Here is a 27926-nt window from a genome sequence, read left to right on the forward strand (position 1 = left end):
GCCGGAGTTCTGGGATCGCGGAGAGAGGCAGGGATGAGCTGCGGGCTCAGATCCCGTTCAGCAGGAATTTATCTCGGGAATTGTGCTCACCACACTGCCGGCACACAGGGATGTGCTGCTTCTCCTTTAGCTGAGACCCCCTCTGGAATTCCTGCCCCTCTCCCATCCCTCTTTCCTCCCTGGAATCCTCCCTCAGCTTCTCCATCAGCTGCTTCCATCTCTCCCCTCCCTCCTGGGTTTTGGGGTTCCCTCCCTCCTCTCCCTCAGCTCATCCCAAACACCGACCTCGCCTGGGATTTGAGTTTCCTCTCCTCCTCATCCCAAACACCGAGCTCGCCTGGGATTTGAGTTTCCTCTCCTCCTCATCCCAAACACCGAGCTCACCTGGGATTTGAGAGTTTCCTCTCCTCCATCTCATCCCAAACACCAAGCTTGCCTGGGATTTGAGTTTCCTCTCCATCTCATCCCAAACACTGAGCTCACCTGGGGTTTGAGAGTTTCCTCTCCTCCAGCTCATCCCAAACACTGAGCCCCCCCGGGATTTGAGAGTTTCCTCTCCTCCATCTCATCCCAAACACTCAGCTCGCCCAGGGTTTGGGAATTGGGCACTTGAGAATTGGAATTGGCACTTGAGAATTGAGAATTAATTAAGCTCTCGCCCACCAACAGCTCCAAGTTCTTCTCTCAGAGCTGATCTCAGTAAATACCAATAATAAAAGGATGGGTTTGTATTCCAGGAGAGGCACATTCACAGAGAACCGGATTTAGAAAAGGTGGTAAAATTTAAATCATTAAATATGAATCATGAATCTGGTGGTTTATTACTGATTTGTGCCTGCAGGCTGAGCTCAGTGCCTGGCAGGACAGCAAGTCCCAGGAGTTTGGATGGCACATTCCCCATGCCAGGATGTTGTGGCTCCTCATTCCCATGGGTTTTCCTGGCGTTGGTTGGGATTGATGGTCCAGGAGGGCTTTCCCAACCCTTTTGGCTCTGAAATTCCATCATTTTGACCATTGGGATGACCTTGGTGGGACATCCATCCTTGCTGGGGGCACTTGGGGACACAGACCAGTGGTGACCTTGTAGTGGTTGGGTTTCATTGTCTGGGAGGGTTTTTCCAACCCCTTTGGCTCTGAAATTCCATAATTTTGGTCCAGACCTGGGGAGCTGCCTGGCCAGGCCACGGCACCATGGGATCACCAAGGCCTGTGCCAGACTGAGTCCAGAGAAGGGACAAAGGAGCTGGGGAAGGGTCTGGAGCCCCAGCAGGGCTGAGGGAGCTGGGCAGGGGCTGAGCCTGGAGCAGAGGAGGCTCAGGGGCCCTTGTGGCTCTGCACAAGTCCCTGCCAGGAGGGCACAGCCCGGGGGGAACAGGGACAGGAGCAGAGGGAGCGGCCTCAGGCTGGGCCAGAGCAGCTCGGGGTGGGCACAGCAGGAATTTCCCCATGGAAAGGGATCAGGCCCTGGCAGGGGCTGCCCAGGGAGCTTTGGAGCGCCCATCCATGGGGGTGTCCCAGGAATCCCTGGATGTGGCACTCAGGGCTCTGGGCTGGTAACATAAAGTGGAGATCAGGCACACCTTGGTCTCGATGGTCTTGTGCAACCTCAGTGCTCCTGCGATTCCGTGCCCAGCGGCTGAAACACTGCAAATTCACCAAAACGTGAAAAAAGAGCCAAACGCCTACACGATGCGGGTGGCCCCGCGCGGACTACAACTCCCAGCGATCCCCGCGCGGCCCCGCAGGGGGTGCCGGGAGCTGTAGTCGCGACCGGGCGGAGCCGGGGCGGGAGGACTCCATGTCCCAGCGCGCAGTGCGGCAGCGAGGGCGGCGGGGCGGGGCGAGGCGGGGCCGGCGGCCCTGAGGGAGCCGGAGCGGACCGGGAGCGGAGCCGGAGCAGTCGGCGGCGATGTCGGTGCAGGTGGCGGTGGCCGCGCCCGCCGTGGAGCTGAAGGAGCTCGGCGGCCCCATGGACAAGGCGGCGGGGCCGCCGTGCGAGCCTGTGGGCGCTCACGCAGCGGGGCACGGCGTGGCGGCGGCGGCGCCCGCCTGCCCCGTGCCGGGCGCCGAGCGTGAGGCGGCCCCGGCCCCCTCCGCCGAGCGGCCTCCGGGGGGCGGCTGCCCCGGGCTGTCCTCGGCCGCCGCGATGTCCTCGGCCTCCGGCATGTCCTCGGCCGCCGGCAAGGTGCCGCAGGCTTCGGCCATGAAGAGGAGCGACCCGCACCACCCCCAGCAGCCCCGGCACCGCGACGGCAGCGACAGCAGCGGCAGCGCGGCCGAGGCGCTCGTGAGCCCCGACGGCACCGTCACCGAGGCGCCGCGCACCGTCAAGAAGGTAACGGGGGCGGCAGGGGCAGGGAGCGCTCCCGGCGGGGCCGTGCCGGGGACAGCCCCGCTCCGGGCACCGGGGCTCGGGACGCGGCGCTGCCTCGGCCGGGCAGGGCCGGCCCGGTGCGGGGTCCTCGGTGCGCGGCGGTGTCGGTGACCCCGAGCGGCTGCCGGGGCTGCGGGGGCGCTCCAGGGCTGGGGCTGCGTTCTGAGGACGTGTTCTGCCGTGCCTGGGGTCTGACTGTGCATTGTACCCTCCCCCCGTGTCTGTGCAATGGGGACGTGTGGGGGGACACTGAGTGCATTTACACCCCACTCCTGCACCCCCAGGTGACACTGGGTGCATTTACACCCCACTCCTGCACCCCCAGGTGACACTGGGTGCATTTACACCCCACTCCTGCACCCCCAGGTGACACTGAGTGCATTTACACCCCACTCCTGCACCCCCAGGTGACACTGGGTGCATTTACACCCCACTCCTGCACCCCCAGGTGACACTGGGTGCATTTACACCCCACTCCTGCACCCCCAGGTGACACTGGGTGCCTTAGCATCCCCTTCCTGCACCCCCAGATGTCCCTGGGTGCATTTACACCCCACTCCTGCACCCTCAGGTGACACTGAGTGCTTTTACACCCTGTTCCCTGCACCCCCAGGTGACACCGGGTGCCTTTGCACCCCAATTGTGCACCCCCAGGTGACACTGGGTGCCTTTCCCTCCTATTTCTGCACCCCTGTGTATCACTGGGTGCCTTTGCACCCCATTTCTGTAACCCCAGGTATCACTGGGTGCCTTTACACCCCATTTCTGTACTCCCAGGTATCACTGGGTGCCTTTACACCCCAATTCTGCCCCCCCAGGTGTCCCTGGTTGCCTTTACACCCCAATTCTGCCCCCCCAGGTGTCCCTGGGTGCCTTTCCCCCCTATTTCTGCCCCCCCAGGTGTCCCTGGGTGCATTTACAGCGCACTCCCTCACCCCGGGTGTGTGAGCTGCAGGGTGTGTGGGTTCACACCAGGTTCACGCTCCCAGGGTTATCTGGGGAATGTGGACGAGATAAAAACGTCCCGGGCGTCGCCGGTGACGTTGGCACCCGGGGCAGGGCCAGGTGTGCCCGTGGCGGGGTGTGGGGTGTGGCAGGGGGGCTTTGGGGGCGCCCCTCTCCCAGGGGTGCTGTGAGCTGGCGCTCCGGGTCGGTGTGTGGAGCTGGGAGTCCTGCAGAGTGCAGTCCTGGTGGGTTCATTGGGGTGTCTCCAGCTCCTCAGGTGCTCCCTGGAGTAGGGGTTGTGTGTACCCTGCTGTGCCTGGAGGGAAATGCACATTTTCCCCTGGTTTTTGGCATCATTCCTATTGGAAATCCCAGGAGAAGGAGTTGTGTCCTGTGAACCTTTATGGGGTGTAGGGAAAAAATTGTCCCTGTCCTAAGGGAGCCTCTCACCTCGTGAAGCTTTGGGTTTCACCTCCCCTTCTGTGGACTTCCAGCCTCTTTTGGGGCTGCTCTAAATTTCCTCTCCCTTTGGAGGGCCCAGGGTGAGGGGGTGAGGGGGTTTGTCCCCATAACTGTGATTTCCTCCTGGGTGGCTTCCCTGAAATTCCAGTTCCTCCTTGGAGGGAGCACATCCCACAGGGCAAGGTCTGGATCTTGGTTCCTTCCTCCCCCTAAAATCCCTTCTTTGGGGTTAGCAGGGGGCTCAGCTGCTCAGGAAAGGACATTTTCCCTCTGGGATCCTGACTCCCAGCCCAGTGTTTGGAGTTTGGTATCCCAATCCCATCTCTATTTTTAGAGACCCTCAGGGCACCCATAATTCTCCTCAAATGTGCTTAAACTCTTCATCCCCCCCCTCTCCATTCTTTCCTGGGTTAAACCACAAAAAGAGATTTTATTTCAGAGGGTGGCTGGGAACCTGAGGCAGCTTCAAACCCGCATCACTCCCAGTCCCAGGAGCAGAGCCACAGATGCAGGAGGAACCTGGAATTCCCTGCTTGGGATGTGCTGCTGGAGAGGATCTGGGAGCACAAACTGCTCCTTCTCCTCCTTTTCTCAGCCACTTCAGCAGGTGCCAGCCTCTCAGACCAGGCCATTCATTCATCCAGCTCCTCTCCACCTCAGGAGAAATAAACAATATTGAATATCCTGGTGTTATTGGAACAAAACCAGGTTTGGGAGCCATCAAATTGTCCCCAGGCCCGTGGCTGCAAAATTGGGCGCGTGGAGCTGAAGCATCTGCTGAAAGGAGGTTTAGAACAAAAATAAGTTTTTTGTTTAGAACAAAAATAAGATAAATTTTTTATTCAGATCCAACAGAACTTTGCTGGTATAGAGATAAAAGTCTAATTAAAATAGATGAAATTTGTAGTGGAACTCTGATTCTTAAGAGTGTTGGATAGAAACAAAATCTCAGTGTTTTTTTTCTTGGCTGCTTTATAGAAATATATTTTTCTTGGTTTTTTTTTTTCCTTCCCTTGGAATCCTAACACCCATCCTTGAGAAGCCACTCCACAAAATTGTGGTTTTGCAATTCTGAGACAAAAAGAGTTGCCAGAAAATTTCAGTGGCTCTTTTCCTCTTTTCACTCTCACTTTAAATCTTCTTTTCTGTCAGTCCAGTGTTTTATTGATCTGTCTGCCTTTAGATGTTCTGATTTGTATTTTACCTCAATAGGGTGTAAGCAGGAAGGAATAGATGGAATAGATGATATTGTTATATACATTTATATGCAGACATTGTAGATGGTGCTGGGCTTTTCTCTGCCAGCTTTACAGATCAAATCTTGGGGAACATCCCTGGAATTGTTGTTCCCTTTGGGTCTTGCTGGAAATGCTGGAATTCCTCATTCCTGAGGGGAAATTTTGCTGGTGAATGCCCATCCAGTTCTGACCCTCAGCCACAAGAAAAACTTGAATTTAAGCAGTTTCAGTCCTTGATTGAATGGTTGTGAGGTGACATCTCCCCGTCCCTTTCTTCAGCTGGGAGAAGAATGGTAGAATCACAGGCTGGATTGAGTTTGAAGGGACCTTAAAGCCCATCCAGTTCTGACTCCTGCCACAAGAAAATTTACTGAAATTTACTGAGATTCAGGTCTTGATTTAATGGTTATGAAGTGACACCTCTGTGCTCCTTTCTTCAGCTGGGAGAAGAATCACGAGGTGGGATGGGTTGGGTTGGAAGGGACCTTAAAGCCCACACAATTCTGACCCTCAGCCACAGGAAAAACTTACATTTAATCAGATTCAGGTCCTGTTTGAATGGTTGTGAGGTGCTTGGGGCTCTGGAGTTCCTGCACCCCATACTGGGAAGGGTGGGATGAAGGTTCCAAATCCTCTCCTGACCCTCTCCGTGCTCTCCTCCCGTGGCTCCAGGCTGAGGGTGCAGTTCCTCCCTTTAGGCTGGGTGAATTTCCTGTGGGATGAATCTCTCCTGAGAGCGGGGTCCAGGCGGAGCTGGGAATGGAGAGGGAGCTGGGAAAGCCCCTCAGGAGCAGCTGGATGCTGCCTGGCTGGGCTGTGGGCTGGATTTGGGGTCACTTTGGCCCCATTCCCGCTGCCAGGCGAGCCCAGGGGCTGGGCAGCAGCTCCAGATGTTCCCAGCTGTGAGTAGGCCCTGACTCGCCTGCACTGGCTCCGTTTTGGGGTTCTGGTGCTGTTTTGATGATGAGGTGATTGCTCATCAGCTTTAGGGGGTGGTGGCTGCTGGTTTTGGGGTTTTAGGGCTGTTTTGGTGATGAGGTGGTTGCTCAGCAGCTCTGGGGGTGGTGGCTGCTGGTTTTGGGGTTTTAGGGCTGTTTTGGTGATGAGGTGATTGCTCATCATCTTTAGGGGGTGGTGGCTGCTGGTTTTGGGGTTTTAGGGCTGTTTTGGTGATGAGGTGATCGCTCAGCAGCTTTAGGGGGTGGTGGCTGCTGGTTTTGGGGTTCTGGTGCTGTTTTGGTGATGAGGTGATTGCTCAGCAGCCCTGGAATGCTGGTGGGTGCTGGTGTTGTGTGAATTCTTAAAGCACTCCCAGATCCAAGCAGCTGACAGTCACAGAACCTCTGGGAATTCTGTTATTAGTGACCAGGGAGCCTTAATTAAGACTCCCAAACTGATTAACTGGGCAATCTCAGCCTTGTCATGACCACTCCGTGCCCCTTTCTGCAGCTGGGAGAAGAATGGTGGAATCACGGGATGGGTTGGGTTGGAGGGACCTTAAAGCCCATCCAGTTGTGACTGTCAGCCACAAGAAAAACTTAAATTTAATCAGATTCAGGTCTTGATTTAATGATTGTGAAGTAACAACTCTGTGCCCCTTTTTTCAGCTGAGAGGAGAATCACAGAGTGGGACGGGGTAGGTTGGGTTGGATTTGAAGGGACCTTAAAGCCCATCCACTTCTGATCCTGCTACAAGAAAAACTTAATCAGATTTATATCTTGATTTAATGATTGTGAAGTGGCAACTCTGTGAATGGTGGAATCACGGGATGGGTTGGTTTTGAAGGGACCTTAAAGCCCATCCAGTTGTGACCCTCAGCCGCAAGAAAAACTTAAATTTAATCAGATTCAGGTCTTGATTGAATGGTTGTGAAGTGACAACTCTGTGCCGCTTTCTTCAGCTGAGAGAAGAATCACAGAGTGGGCTGCAAGGGACCTTAAAGCCCATCCAGTTCTGACCCTCAGCCACAAGAAAACTTAAATTTAAATTTAATCAGATTCAGGTCTTGATTTAATGATTATGAAATCTGATTAAATTTAATCAGATTCAGGTCTTGAATTAATGATTCTGAAGTGACACCTACGTGAAGAATTGTGGAATCATGGCATGGGTTGGGTTGGAAGGGACCTTAAAGCCCATCCAGTTCTGACTCCTACCGCAAGAAAAACTTGGATTTAAACAGATTAATTTCTTAATTTAATGGTTGTGAGGTGCTCGGGGCTCTGGGGGTTCCTGCACCCGCACTGGGAAGGTCAGACCTCAGCAAGAGGCGAGTTTTACCCCAAGCTCCAAAGCAGACGGTGATTATTATTTTTATTATTATTTTTATTATTATTATTTTATTATTATTTTTATTATTATTTTTATTATTATTTTTATTATTATTATTTATTTTATTATTTATTTTATTAATGTTTTTATTAATGTTTTTATTAATGTTTTTATTAATGTTTTTATTATGATTTTATTATTATTTTATTATTATTTTTTTATTATTTTATTATTATTTTATTATTATTTTATTATTATTTTTATTATTTTATTATTATTTTAATTATTTTATTATTATTTTAATTATTTTAATTATTTTTATTATTAGTTTTATTAGTTTTGTTATTAATTTTATTATTATTTTTATTAGTTTTTATTATTTTTATTATTTTTATTATTAATTATTATTAATTATTATTATTTTATTATTATTTTATTATTATTTTATTATTATTTTATTATTATTTTATTATTATTTTATTATTATTTTATTATTATTTTATTATTAATAATTTTTTATTATTATTATTTTTATTATTATTTTCCCCTGTCCCAGGCGCCGTGCAGCAAGCCCAGCTGCCTGCTGGCGTTCCCGGCCGTGCTGCGGCGCTCGGAGCGGTGATCGCAGCCGGGTTTTGTGCTGCGGCGCTCGGAGCGGTGATCGCAGCCGGGTTTTGTGCTGCGGCGCTCGGAGCGGTGATCGCAGCCGGGTTTTGTGCTGCGGCGCTCGGAGCGGTGATCGCAGCCGGGTTTTGTGCTGCGGAGCTCGGAGCGGTGATCGCAGCCGGGTTTTGTGCTGCGGAGCTCGGAGCGGTGATCGCAGCCGGGTTTTGTGCTGCGGAGCTCGGAGCGGTGATCGCAGCCGGGTTTTGTGCTGCCGAGGCAGGCGTTGATTCATCCCGTGGGCTCCGCTCTCTCTCTCGGTGCCGCCGCCTCCGCCGCGCCGGGGGCTGCGGTGTCGCTGCGGTGTCACCGCGTGTCGCTGACGGGGTGCCACGGCCCCCTGGCACGGCCCTGCTCGGTGCTGGCCCTGCCGAGAGCCCCGGCGGGAAGGGCAGCCGGGATCCGCAGGAATTCCTGCTGCTCGCTGGGCTGGCGCAGCACCCGAGGCCGCTGGAAACGCCTCTGGTGCGGCTCCCTCAGCGGTGCCTCTGACCTTGCTCCAGCGGACCGCACCGCCGTCCGAGCCTGCCTGTTCCCCTGCAAGTTCCCACTGTGTTTGCAGGCACACCAGTGAGGGTTTTCGGCTCCATTAAGGATTTTTTTTTTTTCCTCTGCTGTTTTTCCCTTCTAAGCCCCAGCCAGGTGATAAATGCTTCTTCCCCCGGGGCTGGATTCCCAGGAAATGCAGGGAGTGAGGGGCTGGAACGCTCTTTAGTAAAACCTTTAGGGTTTTTGTATCCAGTTCTTGAATTTGGTGTGATAATCTGCATGAATCCGGGTTAATTGGAGCAGGTGCCTGCGTGGAACCGAGTGCAAGGATCACCCCACGGGGCTGAGGAGCGGGGAGATGAAAAGGAGAGGGAAATAAAAACGGGACGAGGAGGGAACCTTGGAACTGGGAATGGCCAAGCCGCCCTTTGCCAGGGGCTGTGGCACCGGGATCTGCTCCTGGGCTGGGTCAGAATTCCAGAATCACACCAAAATCTCTGCTGGAGCTTTCCTTATGCTCTGTTTTTACTTCTTGGGATACACTCAACAAAGCAAAATCTTGTAAAAAATGTTGGCAAGTGTAGTGGATTTGCCTTGCTAATTGAGGATTGTTTTTTATTTCAAGATTTTTTTGGTTAATGTATTAAGGAGTGTGGTACATTTTGGTGTTGGTTAATTATTAATGTATTTATTTTTGTTGTGAGGTGGGATTAGGAGAAAGTTAAAATAGGTTTAAAATTTTAAAAGAGCATGAAGAAAAATTTATTAATAGCTTCCAGGTTTGTTTTGTCTTTTAACATGTGCTTTTCACAGCAGCATGTTGTCCTGGTTCAGGGACATGTCCAGCTTTTTAATGGTTGGAAGCTTTGTATCACTTTTTTAAACATCTCTCATGTAAAACTATGACAGCAAGTGTGATTGATTGTTTCCCCTGTGAGTGCAGAAGTCAAAACTGTGCTTGAAGGAGTATCTACAGACACATTAATATTTTAAAATTTTATAAAAGATGGGTATTTGGTAATATCTGTTTGCCATAGCTGTAAACTTTGCAACCCTCCAGGGCTGACAGCTCCTGTGGAAACAGGAGGTTGTACAGGCTGGCAGGGTGAGCACCAATAATGTTTTTTGTCTGACCTGCACAGAGTTCAGAGTCACCAGGATGGGAGAGCCCTTCAGGGCCCTGGAGCCCAGCCCAGCCCCTGGCACCCAGTGCCACCTCCAGGCTGGTTAAACACCCCCAGGGATGGTGACTGCACCCCCTCCCCGGGCAGCCATTGCAGAACTTTCTCCCCCTTGCTGGAAAAGCTTTCTGCTGCTCTCCAAGCTGGATTTCCCTTGGCCCAGCTCAGGCTGTGTGCTCTGGGTGTGCCAGTGCTGCTGGGACAGAGCCCAGGGGCAGCTGGGCACAGGCACCTTTCAGGAGCTGTGACAGTGCTGGGGGCACCCTGAGTCTCCTTTCCTGCAGGCTGGGCACCCCCAGCTCCCTCAGGGCTCCCTCAGGGGTTGTGTCCCAGCCCCTCTCCAGCCCCGCTGCCCCTCTGGCCCTGCCCAGTGTCCCAAGGTCCTGCCCAGGCTGAGGGGGCACAGCTGGCACAGCCCTGGAGCTGAGCCCTGCCCGTGCCAGGGCACAGTGACCTCCCTGCTGCTGTGCCCTCCAGTGTGGCACAGCCAGGTGGCACTGGGCCCTTGGCCACCAGGGCAGGGCACAGTGACCTCCCTGCTGCTGTGCCCTCCAGTGTGGCACAGCCAGGTGGCACTGGGCCCTTGGCCAGGGCACACCAGGGCACAGTGACCTCCCTGCTGCTGTGCCCTCCATTGTGGCACAGCCAGGTGGCACTGGGCCCTTGGCCACCCCACCAGGGCACAGTGACCTCCCTGCTGCTGTGCCCTCCATTGTGGCACAGCCAGGTGGCACTGGGCCCTTGGCCACCAGGGCACAGTGACCTCCCTGCTGCTGTGCCCTCCAGTGTGGCACAGCCAGGTGGCACTGGGCCCTTGGCCACCAGGGCACACCAGGGCTCCTGCCCTGCTGCCCAGCAGGTCCCTCTGTGCCTGGCACTGCCCAGCCTCACCAGTTCCTGCTGCTGCCACCCTGAGCCTCCCCTGGCCCAGCCTGAGCTGCTCCCTCTCCTCCCGTCACTGAATTCCTGTAAAACCAAACTGAGAGAGATTTAACATCCCTGTCAAGCCAAGCCATTCCCTGATTTTATAATGATTCTGTGATTCACAGAGGAATAATGGGGGAGAAATCCTTAAATGTCACAGCTGGGTGGGAAAATTTGTCATGCAAATTTTGAGGAAAACCTTGGGAGTATCAAAGCTCTTGTCGTGCTGTGGGGCACTTTTAAAACCCAAAGCTTTTTTCCTATTTTAGTTTTACTTTAACCTATTGTGTATGTGCATCTTGTGTTATTTTTGAGTCCCCAGATTTCATGCATTCAGCAGTTCTGTTTTTACCTGCTCATTCTTCCTTTTTTTTTTGGACTGATATTCCTGGCAGGTGAATTTTGAAATGTCCTTCCATGTGTGGAACAGCTGCTTTGCAGATGATTTTTTCAAACAGATCAGTTGTTTTGCTCAACATCTGGAGGAAGAGAAAAAAGGGAGAGAAAAGAGAGAAGGGAAAAATAATTGGGTTTTATTTTTTGTTTCCAATTGTCAAATAGGTTTGTGTGTTTCTCTTGGAATTTCTGTTCCTGGGGACACAAAGAATCCATAAGGACACAGTAACAAAACCTCCACCCTGGGAAAGGCTTCACACCCTTTATTTTGTAAATACCTTTCCTACAGACTGCAGCCCAGAATGTTTAAGCTGAACCTGGTCCAAGCTGATACAGAGTAGGAGGAAAAAGAAAAGGAGAGAAAAAATGTAAAAATCAGAACTGGTTTCATGCCTGGTTTGAAATTCTGATGTTGAGGTCCACAAGAGGCAGAGGGGGGATTCAGGGAGGCCATCTGGGAAGGGAAGGCTGTCCCAGAGTGAGATGGGCAAAGGGATTGGGCTGGAGCCCTCAGCAGCGAGGGTTGGAACAGAACACGGCCAGGGTGCTTGGGATGGATGTGTTTGTTTTATACACCCACGGGCTGGAAGGGACCTTGAGGATCTCTGATTCCAACCCCTGCTCTGAGCAGGGGTGCCAGCCTTTGTCACCTGAGGTGCCACCCGGGTTGCCAGCCTTTGTCACCTGAGGTGCCACCTGTGGTGCCAGCCTTTGTCACCTGAGGTGCCACCCGGGGTGCCAGCCTTTGTCACTTGAGTGCCACCCGGGGTGCCAGCCTTTGTCACCTGAGGTGCCACCCGGGGTGCCAGCCTTTGTCCCCACTGTCAGTGTCAGTGGTGGCAGCAGAGCTCAGTCCCAGGGGTTCAATCAGCAGAATTCTCCATGCAGCCTTCCCGGCGTTTCCCGTGGCAGTGTGACACCGAGTGGCCTCTGGCCAGCACATCCTGGCACACAGGGCGAGCTGTGCCCGAGTGGCACCAGAGAGGGGCTGGGCAGCTCTGCCCTCAGAGCAGGAGCCAGGAGAAGGGTCTGGAGAGAGAGGGGAGCACAGCCCTCACATTTCCAAAAGGCTCCTTGGAAATGCAAACAGAGCCCAGAGCTCCCGGGGCTGAGGGGCACTGCTGGGGCTGGGTGGTGCCTAAAGGGGCTGCCTGGAACAGAGGCTGGGCAGAAATAAAGGAGTAAAATAGGGATTTATTAGAGGCCTTCAATGGGTACAGAGGCTGCCTAGAACAGAGGCTGGACAGAAATAAAGGAATAAAATAGGGATTTATTAAAGGCCTTCAATAGGTACAGAGGCTGGACAGAAATAAAGGAATAAAATAGGGATTTATTAAAGGTCTTCACAGGATACACCTTGGGCAGTGCAAGGGCCCAGCCAGAGCTACACCCAAGATGGACCCAAGATTAAATCAGATTCAGGTCTTGATTTAATGATTGTGAGGTGACAACTCTGCGAGGAATGGTGGAATCCTGGGATGGGTTGGGTTGGAAGGGACCTTGAAGCCCATCCCCTTCTGACCCTTGCCACAAGAAAAAGTTTTAATGGATGGACTCTGAGTCATGAGTTCTCACACTTTTGTAAGTTTTGGTCCATTTCCATATGGGGTTAATTGGCCAGTTCCAGCTCCAGGTTCTGCAGTCCCATCCTCCCAGGTTGCTCCCCTCAGTTCCCTGCTGTTGCACTTTTGGCCCTGAAGCTGCCCAAAACCCAAGGGGCTGGAGAAGGATTGCTCTGTCTGACTGGGCTGTGAGGAGAACTTGCTGGCACTTGATAGGAAGTTCAGAGTTACACATAATGCAGTGCAGAATCTGGAAAATAGGAAATATAAAACTTAAGGTATCATGGAGAGCTGTGTCTGGTTCTGGGTTTGGGGAGTCGTGTCTGCTCCTGGAGTTTGGGGAGCTGTGTCTGTTCCTGGAGTTTGGGGAGCTGTGTGTGCCCCTGGAGTTTGGGGAGCTGTGTGTGCTCCTGGAGTTTGGGGAGCTGTGTGTGCCCCTGGAGTTTGGGGAGCTGTGTGTGCTGTGGGATTTGGGGAGCTGTGTGTGCCCCTGGAGTTTGGGGAGCTGTGTCTGTTCCTGGGTTTTGGGGAGCTGTGTGTGCCCCTGGAGTTTTGGGGAGCTGTGTGTGTTCCTGGGTTTTGGGGAGCTGTGTGTGCCCCTGGGTTTTGGGGAGCTGTGTGTGCCCCTGGGTTTTGGGGAGCTGTGTGTGCCCCTGGGTTTTGGGGAGCTGTGTCTGCTCCTGGAGTTTGGGGAGCTGTGTGTGCCCCTGGGTTTTGGGGAGCTGTGTGTGCCCCTGGAGTTTGGGGAGCTGTGTGTGCCCCTGGAGTTTGGGGAGCTGTGTGTGCCCCTGGGTTTTGGGGAGCTGTGTCTGCTCCTGGAGTTTGGGGAGCTGTGTGTGCCCCTGGGTTTTTGGGAGCTGTGTGTGCCCCTGGAGTTTGGGGAGCTGTGTGTGCTGTGGGATTTGGGGAGCTGTGTCTGTTCCTGGGTTTTGGGGAGCTGTGTGTGCCCCTGGAGTTTGGGGAGGTGTGTGTGCCCCTGGGTTTTGGGGAGCTGTGTGTGCCCCTGGGTTTTGGGGAGCTGTGTGTGCCCCTGGGTTTTGGGGAGCTGTGTGTGCCCCTGGAGTTTGGGGAGCTGTGTGTGCTGTGGGATTTGGGGAGCTGTGTCTGTTCCTGGGTTTTGGGGAGCTGTGTGTGCTCCTGGCCTTGGGGAGCTGCTCCTGTGGGTACAGAACAAACAGGAGCAGACAAAGGCAGGACACTGAAGGGAGCCCTGAGGCGTTTTGGGGAGAAGGCCCAGCTGCAGATCAGGGCTTGCACGGGTTTGGAGAGCTCCAGGGGCCTCCAGATGGGCAGATAGGGAAGAGCTGGGAGCTGATCCCAGGAGAAGCAGCAAAGCAGAGCTGGTTGGTGCCTGTGTGAAGGGAGGTGTCTGGGATGGTTCATTCTTCAGCAGCAGGCACAGAAGGGCTGCGTGTCAGTTCCTGACAGAAGGAGAAAAACACTTCAGTTCCTGCTTTCCTGGCCTCAAACACAGCACTGAAGGGTTTTGTTGCTGGAGCTGTTGTGTTCTGGGCTTCACCATGGATGTCCCAGCCCAAATCACCTGAACAGCAGAGGGAAAACCAGGAGACACCAGCTCTGATTGTTCAGGAAGGGTGTGGATCCCCTCCTCGGCACGGAGACCTGCCACAGGCTGGGTGGGCTCCCAGAGGGTTCTGGGCTCTGCATCCCTGGCAGTGCCCAGGGCCAGGCTGGCACTGGGGCTGGAGCAGCCTGGCACAGTGGGAGGTGTCTCTGCCATGGCAGGGTGGCACTGCAGGGGCTCTGGGGTCCCTTCCAGCACAGGGATCCACTCACCTGTGGGGTGGAAGGGGCGTTAGAAGCAGGGAAATGAGGAACAGCAAATCCTCCTGTGCCTGGCCCGGGCTGGGTGTGGTTTTGGGGTGATCAGGGCAAATCCTTCATTGCCAAGGGCAGGCAGTGCTTGTGCTGTGCTCTTTGAAGATCACTGCAATTCCAGGAGAGATGAAATCACCATCCTCTCGATGTTCCAGGAGAGCTTTTAGTCTGGCGTCTCCCTCTAAACTCCCAAACGCTCCCTGCTGGATCAGTCCCTGCTCCAGATTTGTTTGCTGCCTGGTTTCTCTGCCTGGGCCCCAGCCAGCCATTCCCACCCCACAGTCCTGCAGCATCCCCTGGAAACCCTGCCCCAGTGCAATCCCAGGGATTCGTTTCCGCACATCTGAGGGGGGATGGATCCTGAGAGGATGGGAAGCAGCACTTGGCTGTGGAGGGAGTTTGCTCCCAGCTGTGCTCACGCTGTTCCAGGATATCTTTTGAGCTTTTCAAAGGGAGCAGCAGCCCCCAGATGAAAAAAGGGTTTTTAGTTGGTTCTAAACCGGTTATTTTTTTGTCTCACATAAAATCGGCGATGACTCAAGCACCCATAAAAGTGTCTGGCAGAATTCTCGGGCTCTGAAGTTCCGCAGTGCATTGCTTGTAAATGTCATTTTTGTGGGAGCTCTTCAAGTGCAGTTGGGTTCTTTGAGACAGGGCAGAGCCTCTGGGTTCCACTGTGCAGCGCTGACTGAGGAGTTATTTTGGCTGATTTCAGGAAAGGATCCTGCAGTCCTGCACAGGCTTGGGTTATCTGCTCACCACAGCACAGAAGCTGTTGGGTAACTCCGAGTGCCAAGAACTTTCTGTGCTTTGCTTTTCATTCTTTTTTTTTTTTTTTTTTTAATTTTTAATATAAATAAGCTGGAACATTTTCTGGTTTCTCTGCAGCAGAATGACCACAGATGAGTCACGGGGCTGCCTGAACATGTAAAGCATTTTCAGTGCTCCTTGTGATGCATTTTTGGGTGTGCTGAGACAGTGATTCCAGAGCGTGAGGGAGCTGTGCTTGGGTCAGGCATCATGAAAACTCCAACCAACAGCTGCTTTGGAGCTGGAGTTGGGATTGCGATGCTCTGCCTGACTCATGAGTGATTTTGGGTGGGATTTGTAGCTTCCCTAGCCTGGGTTGCTTGAGGAGAGCTGAGTAGGTGTGTGCAGAGACCTGTGGAGCTTCCTGGCCCAGTCCCAGCCCAGACAAAGCTCTCCTTGTTCCTGGGGCCTGGGAGCTGCTGTTGCTGTGTTTGTTTGTTCTCCGTGTCCTGCCCTCTGTTGTGTCTGTGCAGCAGCGATGGGGGCTGTGCTTAAAGGGACACCTCAGCCCCGGGGCTGGGCTGCAGCTCTGCCCAGCCTCCAGCATCTGCAGCTCTGCTGCTCCCCAGCCAGGTGGGAAACCCAGAACCATTGGAAACATTGGGAATTCCGGCCTTTTTCCAGCAGCTGGGAGGTGTTGGGGGTGCATCCACCACAGATCCTGGGATGGGTTGGGTGGGAAAGACCCCAAAGCCCCTCAGTGCCACCCCTGCCATGGCAGGGACACCTCCACTGTGCCAGGTGCTCCAGCCTCACCTTGGGCATTCCAGGGATGCAGGGGCAGCCACAGCTGCTCTGGGAGTTCCATCCCAGCCCTCCCAGCCAGGAATTCCTCCCCACATCTCCCCTTTCCTCCAGTCTGCAGCCGTTCCCTGTGTCCTGTCCCTCCATCCCTTCTCCCAGCTCCCTCCTGGAATTTTCCTGACCCGGTGTAGCTCTCCTTGAACAATTTGGCTTGGCTTTAATTTCACCTTAATTAAAAAATCTGCTCAATTTTTGGGTTTATTTGGAGTCTGTGTCATGAGGCAGAAGCAGTTGGATGGAGAATTCCTCAATAATTGACTTCATGCTGGTATTTTTGTCTTGTCCCTGCTTGTTCCATCCATAATTCCCATTATTTTATGGTGAAACACTAAGGAAAACGTGGATGGAATTTTGGGATCCTGGACTCTGGATCCCCCCAGCTTCCATTTTTATTATTATTATTATTATTATTATTATTATTATTATTATTATTATTATTATTATTATTATTATTATTAATAATAATAATAATAATAATAATAATAATAATAATAATAATAATAATAATAGTCATCTCTCCACATCCAAATTCTGTGCTAAATCTCATTCCTCACTCAGTAATTCCTGTGTGGCTGAGGTTTTTTCCCTTGTTTTTTTTTGATTCCTGGCCAATTTATGGCAAATATCAACCAAATCATTCTCCAGCAAATTAATCACCCTCGTCAAGCGTGTCCTCGTTTTCCCTCTTGTGAGCACAGAGCAACACAAGAGTTGGTTTTGCTTTTTAATTACTTTTCTTTTCTCTACTTGGCCTCTTTTGTTTTGGCCTTGTCAGGGAGGGCCACAAAAGTGGAAGGTGGAAATTTGTGGTAGGAGATGGAATTTTGTCATGGAGGATGGGATTTTGTGGTGGAAACGGAATTTTGTGGTGGAAAAAGAAATTTTGCTGTGGAAGATGGGATTTCTGTGGTGGCAAATGGAATTTCATAGTGGGAAGTGGAAATTTGTTGTGAGAATTGAAATTTTGTGGTGGAAGATGTAGTTCTGTTGTGAAAAATTGAATTTTGTGGTGGAAGATGGAATTTCATTGTGCAAAATGGAGTTTTGTTGTGGGAGATGGAGGTTTTTTTGTGGATAATTGAATTTTGCCATGGAAGATGGAATTTCATCATGGAAAATGGAAATGTTTTGTGACAAATGGAATTTTGCGGTTGAAGATGGAAATCTGTGATGGAAGGTGGAATTTCATTGTGGAAGATGGAAATTTGTCATGAGAAATGGCAGTTTGTCATGAAAATGGAATTTTGCTGTGGAAGGTGGAACTTTGTCATGGAAGGTGAACCTTTGTCATGGGAAATGGAAATTTGTGGTGGGAAATTGAATTTTGTCATGGAAGATGGAATTTCGTCGTGGAAAATGGAGTTTTATCACGAGAGATGGAATTTTGTCATGGAAGATGGAATTTTGTCGTGAAAAATGGAGTTTTTGTCTTGGAGGATGGAATTCTGCCTTGGGGAATGGAATTCTGCCTTGGGAAATGGAATTCTGCAGTGGAAAACAGAATTCTGCAGTGGGAAACGAAATTCTGCAGTGGACAATAGAATTCAGCCATGGAAAATGGAATTGTGCAGTGGAAAAGGGAATTGTGCAGTGGAAAAGGGAATTGTGCAGTGGAAAAGGGAATTGTGCAGTGGAAAAGGGAATTGTGCAGTGGAAAAGGGAATTGTGCAGTGAGAAAATGTAGTTCTGCATTGGGAAATGGAATTCTGGAGTGGAAAAGGGAATTCTGCATTGGAAATGGAATTCTGCCTCATCCAAAGGCTGCAAATGGAATTTGCCACCAAACCTTACTCAGAAGCAGCCCGTGATTTTAGCCCTGCAAGCTCTGCAATGCCCCATCTCCTGCCATTCCTGCACTGGCTTCTCCTGCCCCATCCATCCATCCATCCATCATCCATCCATCCATCCATCCATCCATCCATCCATCCATCCATCCATCCATCCATCCATCCATCCATCCATCCCCTGGATTCCCAAGCTCCTGCTGGGATTCATTTGCAGTTCCGCGTGCTGCTCATCCATCAGGGCAGGCAGGAATGGCTCTGCTTCCCCTCCGAGGGGCCCTAAATCATTTCCAATTAGGAAAGGAGCCTGCCGTGCATCCCACGGATTTTCCAGGCTCAGGAACGCTCCTGCCGCTCTGCCTCGCAGCAGTTCAGATAATAAACCATAAAAATGCGCTGCAGCAGGATTTTTGCACATTGGATTGTTTTAGGCATAAAAAATATATATAGAAAAGTGGTTTGTGGTAATTGAAGCCATCAAAAGCTCGGGTAATTAAGATTTCATTAAAGCAACGAGGAGGAGCAAAGGGAATGTTTCATTTGAAGGTCACACAAACTCTGCTGCCTCCTTTATTTAATTGTGTGTTTATTCAGTTTGGAGTGTGAATCTGGAATTCCAGTGTCTGGAAATACCCACATTTCCCAAAAAAAAACCCCAAAAAAAACCAAACCACCTCAGGCCTGGTTTGTGCTCCTCAGGGAAGGGAAATGGGTTTTGCACAGCCAGATTTGGGATAAAATCATTGAGGGGATGGAGGGAATGATAGTGTTAGACATGGACACAGAGAAGATGGGATTTGGAAGGAATTCCTGGCTGGAATGGAATTGCCAGAGCAGCTGGAATCTCTGGGAGTGCCCAAGGATAAGCCTGGAGATTCCCTTTTCCCTTTTCCTTTTCCCTTTTTCTTTTCCCTTTTTCTTTTCCCTTTTTCTTTTCCCTTTTCCCTTTTCCTTTTCCCTTTTCCCTTTTTCTTTCCCCTTTTCCTTTTCCCTTTTCCTTTTCCCTTTTCCTTTTCCCTTTTCCTTTTCCCTTTTCCTTTTCCCTTTTCCTTTTCCCTTTTCCTTTTCCCTTTTCCTTTTCCCTTTTCCTTTTTCCCTTTTCCTTTTTCCCTTTTCCTTTTCCCTTTTCCTTTTCCCTTTCCCTTTTCCCTTTTCCTTTTCCCTTTTCCCTTTTCCCTTTTCCTTTTCCCTTTTCCTTTTCCCTTTTCCTTTTCCCTTTTCCTTTTCCCTTTTCCTTTTCCCTTTTCCTTTTCCCTTTTCCTTTTCCCTTTTCCTTTTCCCTTTTCCCTTTTCCTTTTCACTTTTCCTTTTCCCTTTTCCTTTTCCTTTTTCCTTTTCCCTTTTCCTTTTCCCTTTTCCTTTTCCCTTTTCCTTTTCCCTTTTCCTTTTCCCTTTTCCTTTTCCCTTTTCCCTTTTCCCTTTTCCCTTTTCCCTTTTCCCTTTTCCCTTTTCCCTTTTCCCTTTTCCCTTTTCCCTTTTCCCTTTTCCCTTTTCCCTTTTCCCTTTTCCCTTTTCCCTTTTCCCTTTTCCCTTTTCCCTTTTCCCTTTTCCCTTTTCCCTTTTCCCTTTTCCCTTTTCCTTTCCCCTTTTCCCTTCCCACAACAAAGCTTTTAAACCAAATTTCTCCCTCAACAAATGCTGGAAAGGTTTTGTGTGCATCAGAAAGTTGCACGTGAAAGTTGTGATGTGTGCTGGGCAACACCAGCACAGTTAAACACTGAGATTCATCAAAGATGCAGCCCAACCCTTGGGTTAATTAGGCAGGAATCTTCTTTTTAATGGGATTTTGCCCTTTTCTTGTTCTTTTTCCATGAAACCATCGAGAGCCAAAATCTTTGGTTGTGCAGGGGAGTGAGGAATCAATGTGGGGTGAAACAAAAAGGGTTTATTTTTTGTTTTTATCCATCCTTTGAGGGATTGGTTCCCTCCAAGTCCATCTCATGTGGAGCTCTGGGTGGTTTTCAGGTGTTCTTTTCTCTCCCCTGCATTCCCAGGAACCTTTTTGCTCAGGGAGTTTGTGGGTTCTCCATCCCTGGAAGTGTCCCAGGCTGGGTTGGAGCACCCTGGGATAGGGGAGGGTGTCCCTGCCCATGGCAGGAATGGAAAAAACCCCAATTTTAAAGTCCCTTCCCACCCAAACCACTCCATGATTCTCTGATGCAACAAAAATCTTGTCTTGGAATAGGAAAAACACAGAAAAAGACAGAACTTTGTTGTTCTTTACAGGGTTCTTTATCTGCAGAGGAATTACTGAACCCTGTGAGGATTCTGGGCTCTGCAAGGGAAGTTATGGTGTGAGGGTCTTGCTGGAAGGGCTAAAATGTCAAAGTTTTGCTGGAAAAGCTCAGGAATGGGCTGATTTGCCCTCCACAGCAGCCAAATTTCAGTTGGAGAAACCAGGGGAGGAAAGGCTTAAGCAGTGTGAGAAAAGCTGGTGTTTGGAATCCTTTAAATAAACAGAATAATCCCTAAACACACACTGGCACCGTGGGCAGGGCTCAGCCAGGCAGGAAATCCCACAGGGACTTGGGGTCACCCTGAGCTCTGCCCTGGGGCTGTGGGTGCAGCAGGGCAGGGGAAACCTGCAGGAAGAGCTTGGATACTGATACATTTGGGGCGTTTGGGGTTTTTGGTGTGTTTTGAAGGCTATAGTTTCACTAATTTAAAGGCAGAGCTGCTGTGGGCAGGGGTGAGGGGTGAGGCTGCTTCAGGAGAGCAGGGAGAAGGTTTGGGAATGGTCTGGGGTTCCCAGAATTTCATGGGGAAGGAAATGTCCTCAGGGAGGCTGGGAAAGAGCCAGGGATGGAGACTGGGAGATGCTAACAGCAGGATCGTCTGGAAATCCTGGAATTGTGGGGTTGGATTTTCCCTTGGAGCCCCCATCCCTGCCAAGGCCAGCGCTGCCCGTGTCCCCAAGGGCCACATCCAGGTGGCTCTGAAATCCCTCCAGGGCCGGGGACTGCAGCCCTGCAGCTGTGCCAGCCCTTTCCATGGAAAATGATCCCAAATCCCAGAGCTGGGCCTGGCCCAGGCTGAGGCTGCTCCCTCTGTTCCCAGGGCTCATTCCCTGAATAACGGGGTGTGCTGGGGATGCTCATGGGCTGTGAGCACAGAATGCCCACATTGCTGAGGCTGGGAGAGCTCTGGGGTGCAGGGAGAGCTCTGGGGTGCAGGGAGAGCTTTGGGATGGATGGACAGAGAGCTTTGGGATGGATGGACAGAGAGCTTTGGGGTGCAGGGAGAGCTTTGGGGTGGACAGGGAGGGCTTTGGGGTGGACAGGGAGAGCTTTGGGATGGATGGACGGAGAGCTTTGGGGTGGACAGGGAGGGCTTTGGGGTGGACAGGGAGGGCTTTGGGGTGCAGGGAGAGCTTTGGGGTGCAGGGAGAGCTTTGGGGTGGACAGGGAGAGCTTTGGGGTGCAGGGAGAGCTTTGGGATGGATGGAGAGAGCTTTGGGGTGCAGGGAGAGCTTTGGGGTGGAGAGAGAGCTTTGGGAAGGACAGGGAGAGCTTTGGGAAGGACAGAGAGCTTTGGGATGGACAGAGAGTTTTGGGATGGATGCAGGGAGAGCTTTGGGATGCAGGGAGAGCTTTGGGATGGAGAGAGAGCTTTGGGATGGACAGGGAGAGCTTTGGGATGGCGAGAGAGCTTTGCGATGGGCAGGGAGAGCTTTGGGAAGGACAGAGATCTTTGGGATGCTTTCCCTCGTGGCATTCCCTGTTTTCTGTGTCCTATTAAGAATATTTTGTTCAGTTCTCAACTCGATATCTGCACAGCCCGTGTTTCACCAGTACAGCCAATTTCTCTCTCTCAAACCTCTTTGATTTTAACTTTGCCATTAACCTAATGAAATCCCCAGCAGTGATTGGATTATTTCAGTGCCCCAAACACGTGGGGCCCTTTCCAGCTCTCACTTGGATTGAGGATGTTGGCAAAGGGGAGGAACAGGAGTGAGTTGGGGCTGCTCTAATCTCATTAGCTGAAATATTTTCTGACCTGCCAGTGACTCTCAGGGCACGAGGAAAGCAAAAATCAAAGGCTTGGATGGCTGAGAATGGAAAAATTGCCATTAAGGTGATTTTGTTGCTTTGACCTTTCTCTTCTCCCCAAAATTAATTTGGGAGCTTGGACGCAAAGCCAACATCCTGCCTTTAAAACAGGTTCCCACTTTTTGCCAGGAGAAGCTGAGGAATCTCCTTTTTCCTTGGCTCCCACTCCTTTGTCAGAGGGTTTGTTGGAGTTTTATTCATTTCAGTTGTGCACTGTGTAAGGATGCCCTGAAGTGAGTGCCCAGGGAAATAACCATAATTCTATATACACTTCTGTATTTTATATGCATTTAACATAAAAAATCTGCTATAAAGGAGATAAAAATTGCTTTCGGTCCCCAGAACCAAAACTGCTGGGGAATTTTGACCAAGCTCAAATTTCCCATTTTCCCCTTCTTGGCAGAGATCTCCCAGCTCCTGCTGCTGCTCCCTGTGCCCAGCTGAGCCCCTGGGAGCCTCGTGCTGGGGTGGGATGAGGGATCCCTGTGCCAGAACAATTCCTGCTGCAGCTGGAGCAGCGTGGAGAGAGCCATGGGTGCTGTTTGAGTGAGATTTCATCTGATATAAAATCCCAAAGTGTCCCTGGACAGGGCTTGGAGCAGCCTGGCATGGTGGAGGTGGTCCCTGTGTGTGGCACAGGGGTGGAACTGGATCCCTTCCAACCCAAATTCCTGGCTGAGATTCCATAAAAACTGTTATTTACTGTTATTATTTGTGTGTCTGAAAAACCCTTCACCCTCTTTTTGCACCTTGATGCAGCCTGCAGGACTTTATTCAGATATCTGAGACAAGCAGATATCATCACTCAGAACCAACACCAGAGGTTTTCTCTTCCAGCTGGAGCACTGAGCTGAGATCCCACCTGGTTCAGCTTTTCCCTTCCTGTGCCTCTCTGCCCACTCCTCCAGCAGCCTGGCCTCTCCACCTGCTTTTTGCAGCCCCCACACTGTGGCTTCCTCAGCCTTTTGCTGCCATTATCTCCGTGGGTTTCCCTGAAGGGCGAGGACATTCTTCATTAAATCTCCTTACAACTCCGTGCCTCTCAAATTGCTCCTTGCAGTTTTCCCTCCTGCCACACTCATTAAATCCCATTTTCTGAGCTCTTGGGAGCGCTGTGAGGACAGGCCCAGCTCTGGGGTTCAGCTGCATGAAAAGGAGCTGCAGCACCTTTTGTGAAGGGCTCAGGTGCTGCTGCAAATTCCAAAGGCTTTTCACTTCTTGGGAATGATTGTTTTATTGCCTCTGCACGGGGAAGCTGAAATGAGGAGAGGAGGGGACCTGGAGGAGGTGATGCTGCCTGTTGAGCCTTTGGGATATTCCATTTGGATTTCTGAGAAGAAAATCCATTAGAATCGTTAAGAGGGAAGCTCTAAAAGTGCCATAAACACTGAATAAATTCACTCTCAGCTGGGGAGGGGGTCTGTGCAAAGCTGTGAGAATCAGCAAGGCCAGGAGCAAATCCTGCACCTGGCATGGGCAATTCCAGATCCAGATCCAGGCTGGAGATGGAGGGATGGGAACAGAACTGGGAGAGGGACCTGGAGCTGCTGCAGGGCTGGAGCCAGGCCGGGAGAGCTGGGAATGTTCCCTGGAGCAGGGAGGGATCCAGGGAGAGCTGGGAATGTTCCCCTGGAGCAGGGAAGGCTCCAGGGAGAGCTCCCAGCACATGGCAGGGCCTGCAGGGGCTCCAGCAGAGCTGCAGAGGGACTGGGGACAAGGCCTGCAGGGACAGCACCCAGGGAATGGCTCCCACTGCCAGAGGGCAGCCATGGGTGGCATCTTGGCAATGAGGAATTCCTGCCTGGGCTGGCATTGCCAGAGCAGCTGGGGCTGCCCCTGATCCCTGCAATGGCCAAGGTTGGACACTGGGGCTGGAGCAGCCTGGGACAGGGGGAGCTGTCCCTGCCATGGCTGGGGTGGCACTGGAGGGGTTCTGGGGTCCCTTCCCACCCAACCCATTCCAGGATCCCTCCCATCCCCATTTATCCCAAGCAGATCCTTTAAATTATTCTGCTGCTCCTGAGTCACCCATTCCATGGATGACAAATCCCTGACTTCCAAAATCCTGGAAATAAAGCAGGTTTGGGCAGCGTGCAAGTCCAGAAAATCCTTTTGTTTTTAAAGACCATACCCAGTCCATAAAACCCTTTTTGTTAAAGACAGAACCCCAGAGGATTCCCAGGTAAAACAGCAGCTGGGATGGATTTTTCCAAGATATTCCCTCTCCCAGCCCCTTCTCCAGCAGAATGTGACTAATGCTGTGTTAATTAATGCATGTTAATTATCCCTGTTCATACGTGCTGTTCCCAACCCCTGCTTTTTATAAACCCTGCACATTCCAGCGGGGGCTGGGGTTGTCTCCCAAAACTCCTCAGGGATCTCAGGATTCCTTCTGCCCCCACTGGGACCTGCCTGGTCAGCAAATAATGATTTCAGTTAATTTGGGCTAAATCAGGTTGGGAACACCCAAAAACCCTTCCCTGGGCAGACTGGAGGAGCTGGGAACTTCCCCTGCAGTGTTTCAGGTGGTGGCATCAGCACTTTGGGCTGTTTGCATCCCAAAAAATGGAGATTTGAGCATCTTTTCCATAAATCCAAGGGAATGATGATAAGTTCAGTGTGTTACAGTGAGAAAAACGCTGAATTTAGCTTTGAGCAGTGATTTTTTGGTGGAGAACTGAACGTGGAGCACCTGCTTGGTTTTCAGAGTGATTTTTTTCCCTAATTATTGTCTGTTAGTACACAAAGGGGGGATGGGTGAGCGGAGCAGATGGGAGGAAACCAGATTGGAGTGGGACCACGGGATGCAGGGAAGCTGGAAAAGGACACCAAGTACTGCTGGAAACTCTGGGTGCACAGTCATTGTCACTGATCCCTGAAATTCAGCAAGGCTGGGAACAGATTCTGCCTGAAATAATTCCGCTGTAATTGACATAATTCACATCATCCATGCCTCTTTTGGAACCCTCAGTCCATAAAGAGGCAGTTCCACGCTGCTGTCACCCCCGTGGATCCCATTCCCGGGCGTGGGAGGGAATAACTCAGCTTTTCCTTGGGAGCTGTCAGCCCTTCCAGGGGGAGGCTCGTTAGTAATCCCTCATTAGGCTCATTTTAAGGCTCTCTCACGGATTTTAACGCCCTCCTTGATCTTTTAATACTCGTGAAAAAGCCTTAATTGATTCACCTGCCTCTCTCATTCCCTTTGGGTTTATCAGGCTGCGGTTATTAATCCCATTGGAGCCCTCCAGGATGGCTCCTGCATAATTCCAGGGATAATTTCCTTGGAATTTATCCTTTATCCTGGAGTTTCAGTGTGTCCCTGCTTGGGTTTGCTTAAATAAGTGTGGGTTGCTCTGTGTTTTCCCAACTCAGCAGGAGAGGAGGTCGGAATGGGAATAAATGCCAGACTTTGCTGCCACAGGTGGGGAGGGGAGCAAGGGAATGGGATGGAAACTGCCCATAAATCCCTGTAAATGGGTGGGAATGTGCTGCAGGGTTCCTTTCCCAGAGCTGTCTCAGACAGGAGAGGGCTGGTGGATTTTCCATCCCTGCAAGTGCCCAAGGCCGGGCTGGAATGGGTTTGGAGCACCCTGGGACAGGGGAATTGCCCCACCCATGGCAGGGGCAGTGGGATGAGCTTTGGTCCCTTCCCACCCAAACCATTTAAGGGTTAAAATGGAAAATCTCTCCAAATTTGTGAGAAAGCTGGGGCAGATTTGTCCTCCAGAGCAATCCAGCTATTTGAAAATAAATCTGAATAGTCAAATAGTTCACTTTTCCCCAAAATCCTGTTTTGAGACAGTCAAGGAGACTCAGTTTTGGGTGGATTTGGGCATCACCAGTACTCAGTGCCAGCACTGGGGATAAGGAGAGGAAGACACCAGGTGGAACATTCCTGACTTTGGGAATCCCTTGGAGCCCAGGAAAATGAACATTCACAGCTTTTCCAGGCTCTCTGTGCTCCCAGGAGCATTTTGGGCTCTCTGAGCTCTGGGGTCTGGCACAGCCTCTGGGTGCTGAGTGATTAAAACCCCCCAATTAACAGCTCTTAATTGTGCTTGTCAGACTCCATTCCACTCAGGAATTAACCTGGGGAAAGCACGGGATTTCCAGTCATTCCTCCCCTCCCTCTCTGTGCTTGGTTTTATTCCCCCTCAATAATTCCAAATGAATAACTGAGTTTGTATTTCATATTTTATCCCTGCTCCGTCCTTTTCCTCTTGGTGCAGGGGAAAGTCATGAGGATCTGTAAAATTCCATTATTCATTCCCAGGGCTGATTCCCATGCTGGAATATTTTGTCCTTAATGGCTGTTTTGTCCTTAGTGGCAAAAGGACATTCCCAGTGTAAAAAAACACCAGCCTAGGTCGGGTTTGAGCTTTGCTTCAGCACAGGAAGGGGACATAAATTGAATTATTTGTAATTTCTGCAAGCACCAAAAGATTTGGATCTTAAAAACAGAGATTTGTGTAAGTCACAAGGAATGGAAAGGATCCAATCCTGATTTAAATTGGTTTAAAATACAAAAATAAATTTTAAAACAGTGGATAAGTTTCAGAGCAGTCCTGATTACAGGGCCTGCAGGGACAGCACCCAGGGAATGGCTCCCACTGCCAGAGGGCAGCCATGGGTGGCATCTTGGCAATGAGGAATTCCTGCCTGGGCTGGCATTGCCAGAGCAGCTGGGGCTGCCCCTGATCCCTGCAGTGCCCAAGGAAAGGTTGGAGCACCCTGGGATCATGGACTCCATGGCAGGGGGGAGAAACTTTTGAAATTTGGGGTTTAAAACCCAAAATAAGCCAGGGGGTGACAGAATGGGGACTCACTGAGGGTAAAAAGGGGGGAGATTGGTCCAGTTTGGAGCTTTGGCCTTGGGAGAGGAAATCCTCACATCCCTCAGCTGGGAACATCCATGGAAATCTCTGAGGGATTCAGGAAGTCCTTGAGGGACTGGGGAAGGAGATGGGGCGGGGTTGGAGTAAAATCTGTGAGGAATGTTATCAGGATTTAATGGGAAAAAGTGCTCTGAGAACTCCTGGATCTGCAGGGGCTGAACCTTCATAGTAAACTGGAGATGAACCCTCGGAATAAACTGGGGATGAACCCTCGGAATAAACTGGGGATGAACCCTTGGAATAAACTGGGGATGGACCCTCAGAGTAAACTGGGGATGGACCCTCAGAATAAACTGGGGGTGAACCCTTGGAATAAACTGGGGATGGACCCTCAGAATAAACTGGGGATGAACCCTCAGAGTAAACTGGGGATGGACCCTTGGAATAAACTGGGGATGGACCCTCAGAATAAACTGGGGATGAACCCTTGGAATAAACTGGGATGAACCCTTGGAATAAACTGGGGATGAACCCTTGGAATAAACTGGGGATGAACCCTTGGAATAAACTGGGGATGGACCCTCAGAGTAAACTGGGGATGGACCCTCAGAATAAACTGGGGGTGAACCCTTGGAATAAACTGGGGATGGACCCTCAGAATAAACTGGGGATGAACCCTCAGAGTAAACTGGGGATGGACCCTTGGAATAAACTGGGGATGGACCCTTGGAATAAACTGGGGATGGACCCTCAGAATAAACTGGGGATGAACCCTTGGAATAAACTGGGGATGAACCCTTGGAATAAACTGGGGATGAACCCTTGGAATAAACTGGGGATGAACCCTTGGAATAAACTGGGGATGAACCCTTGGAATAAACTGGGGATGAACCCTTGGAATAAACTGGGGATGGACCCTTGGAATAAACTGGGGATGGACCCTTGGAATAAACTGGGGATGAACCCTCGGAATAAACTGGGGATGGACCCTTGGAATAAACTGGGGATGAACCCTTGGAATAAACTGGAGGTGAACCCTTGGAATAAACTGGGGATGGACCCTCAGAATAAACTGGGGGTGAACCCTCAGAGTAAACTGGGGATGGACCCTTGGAATAAACTGGGGATGAACCCTTGGAATAAACTGGGGATGGACCCTTGGAATAAACTGGGGATGGACCCTTGGAATAAACTGGAGGTGAACCCTTGGAATTTTGGGTGGGTTTGTTTTTATCCACCACGCACTGGAATTAAGCCTGGCTTAACGAGGCCTGGCTTAGTGCACATTTGAGCAGTATT

General features: G+C 50.9%; 1 protein-coding gene across 1 annotated transcript in view; it reads left to right on the forward strand.

Moving 5' to 3' along the window:
* The first annotated feature begins 1894 nt into the window (after positions 1–1894).
* AHCYL2 (adenosylhomocysteinase like 2) overlaps positions 1895–27926 on the forward strand; it is a 67051-nt gene continuing 41019 nt past the window's right edge. The window contains exon 1 of the mRNA XM_063153608.1: positions 1895–2335. Within this exon, the coding sequence (XP_063009678.1) occupies positions 1910–2335 (426 nt within the window). The 5' untranslated portion in view covers positions 1895–1909. The remainder of the gene's footprint in view (positions 2336–27926) is intronic.

The sequence above is a fragment of the Melospiza melodia genome, chromosome 4 (assembly GCF_035770615.1).
Source record: "Melospiza melodia melodia isolate bMelMel2 chromosome 4, bMelMel2.pri, whole genome shotgun sequence".
Classification (NCBI taxonomy): domain Eukaryota; kingdom Metazoa; phylum Chordata; class Aves; order Passeriformes; family Passerellidae; genus Melospiza; species Melospiza melodia.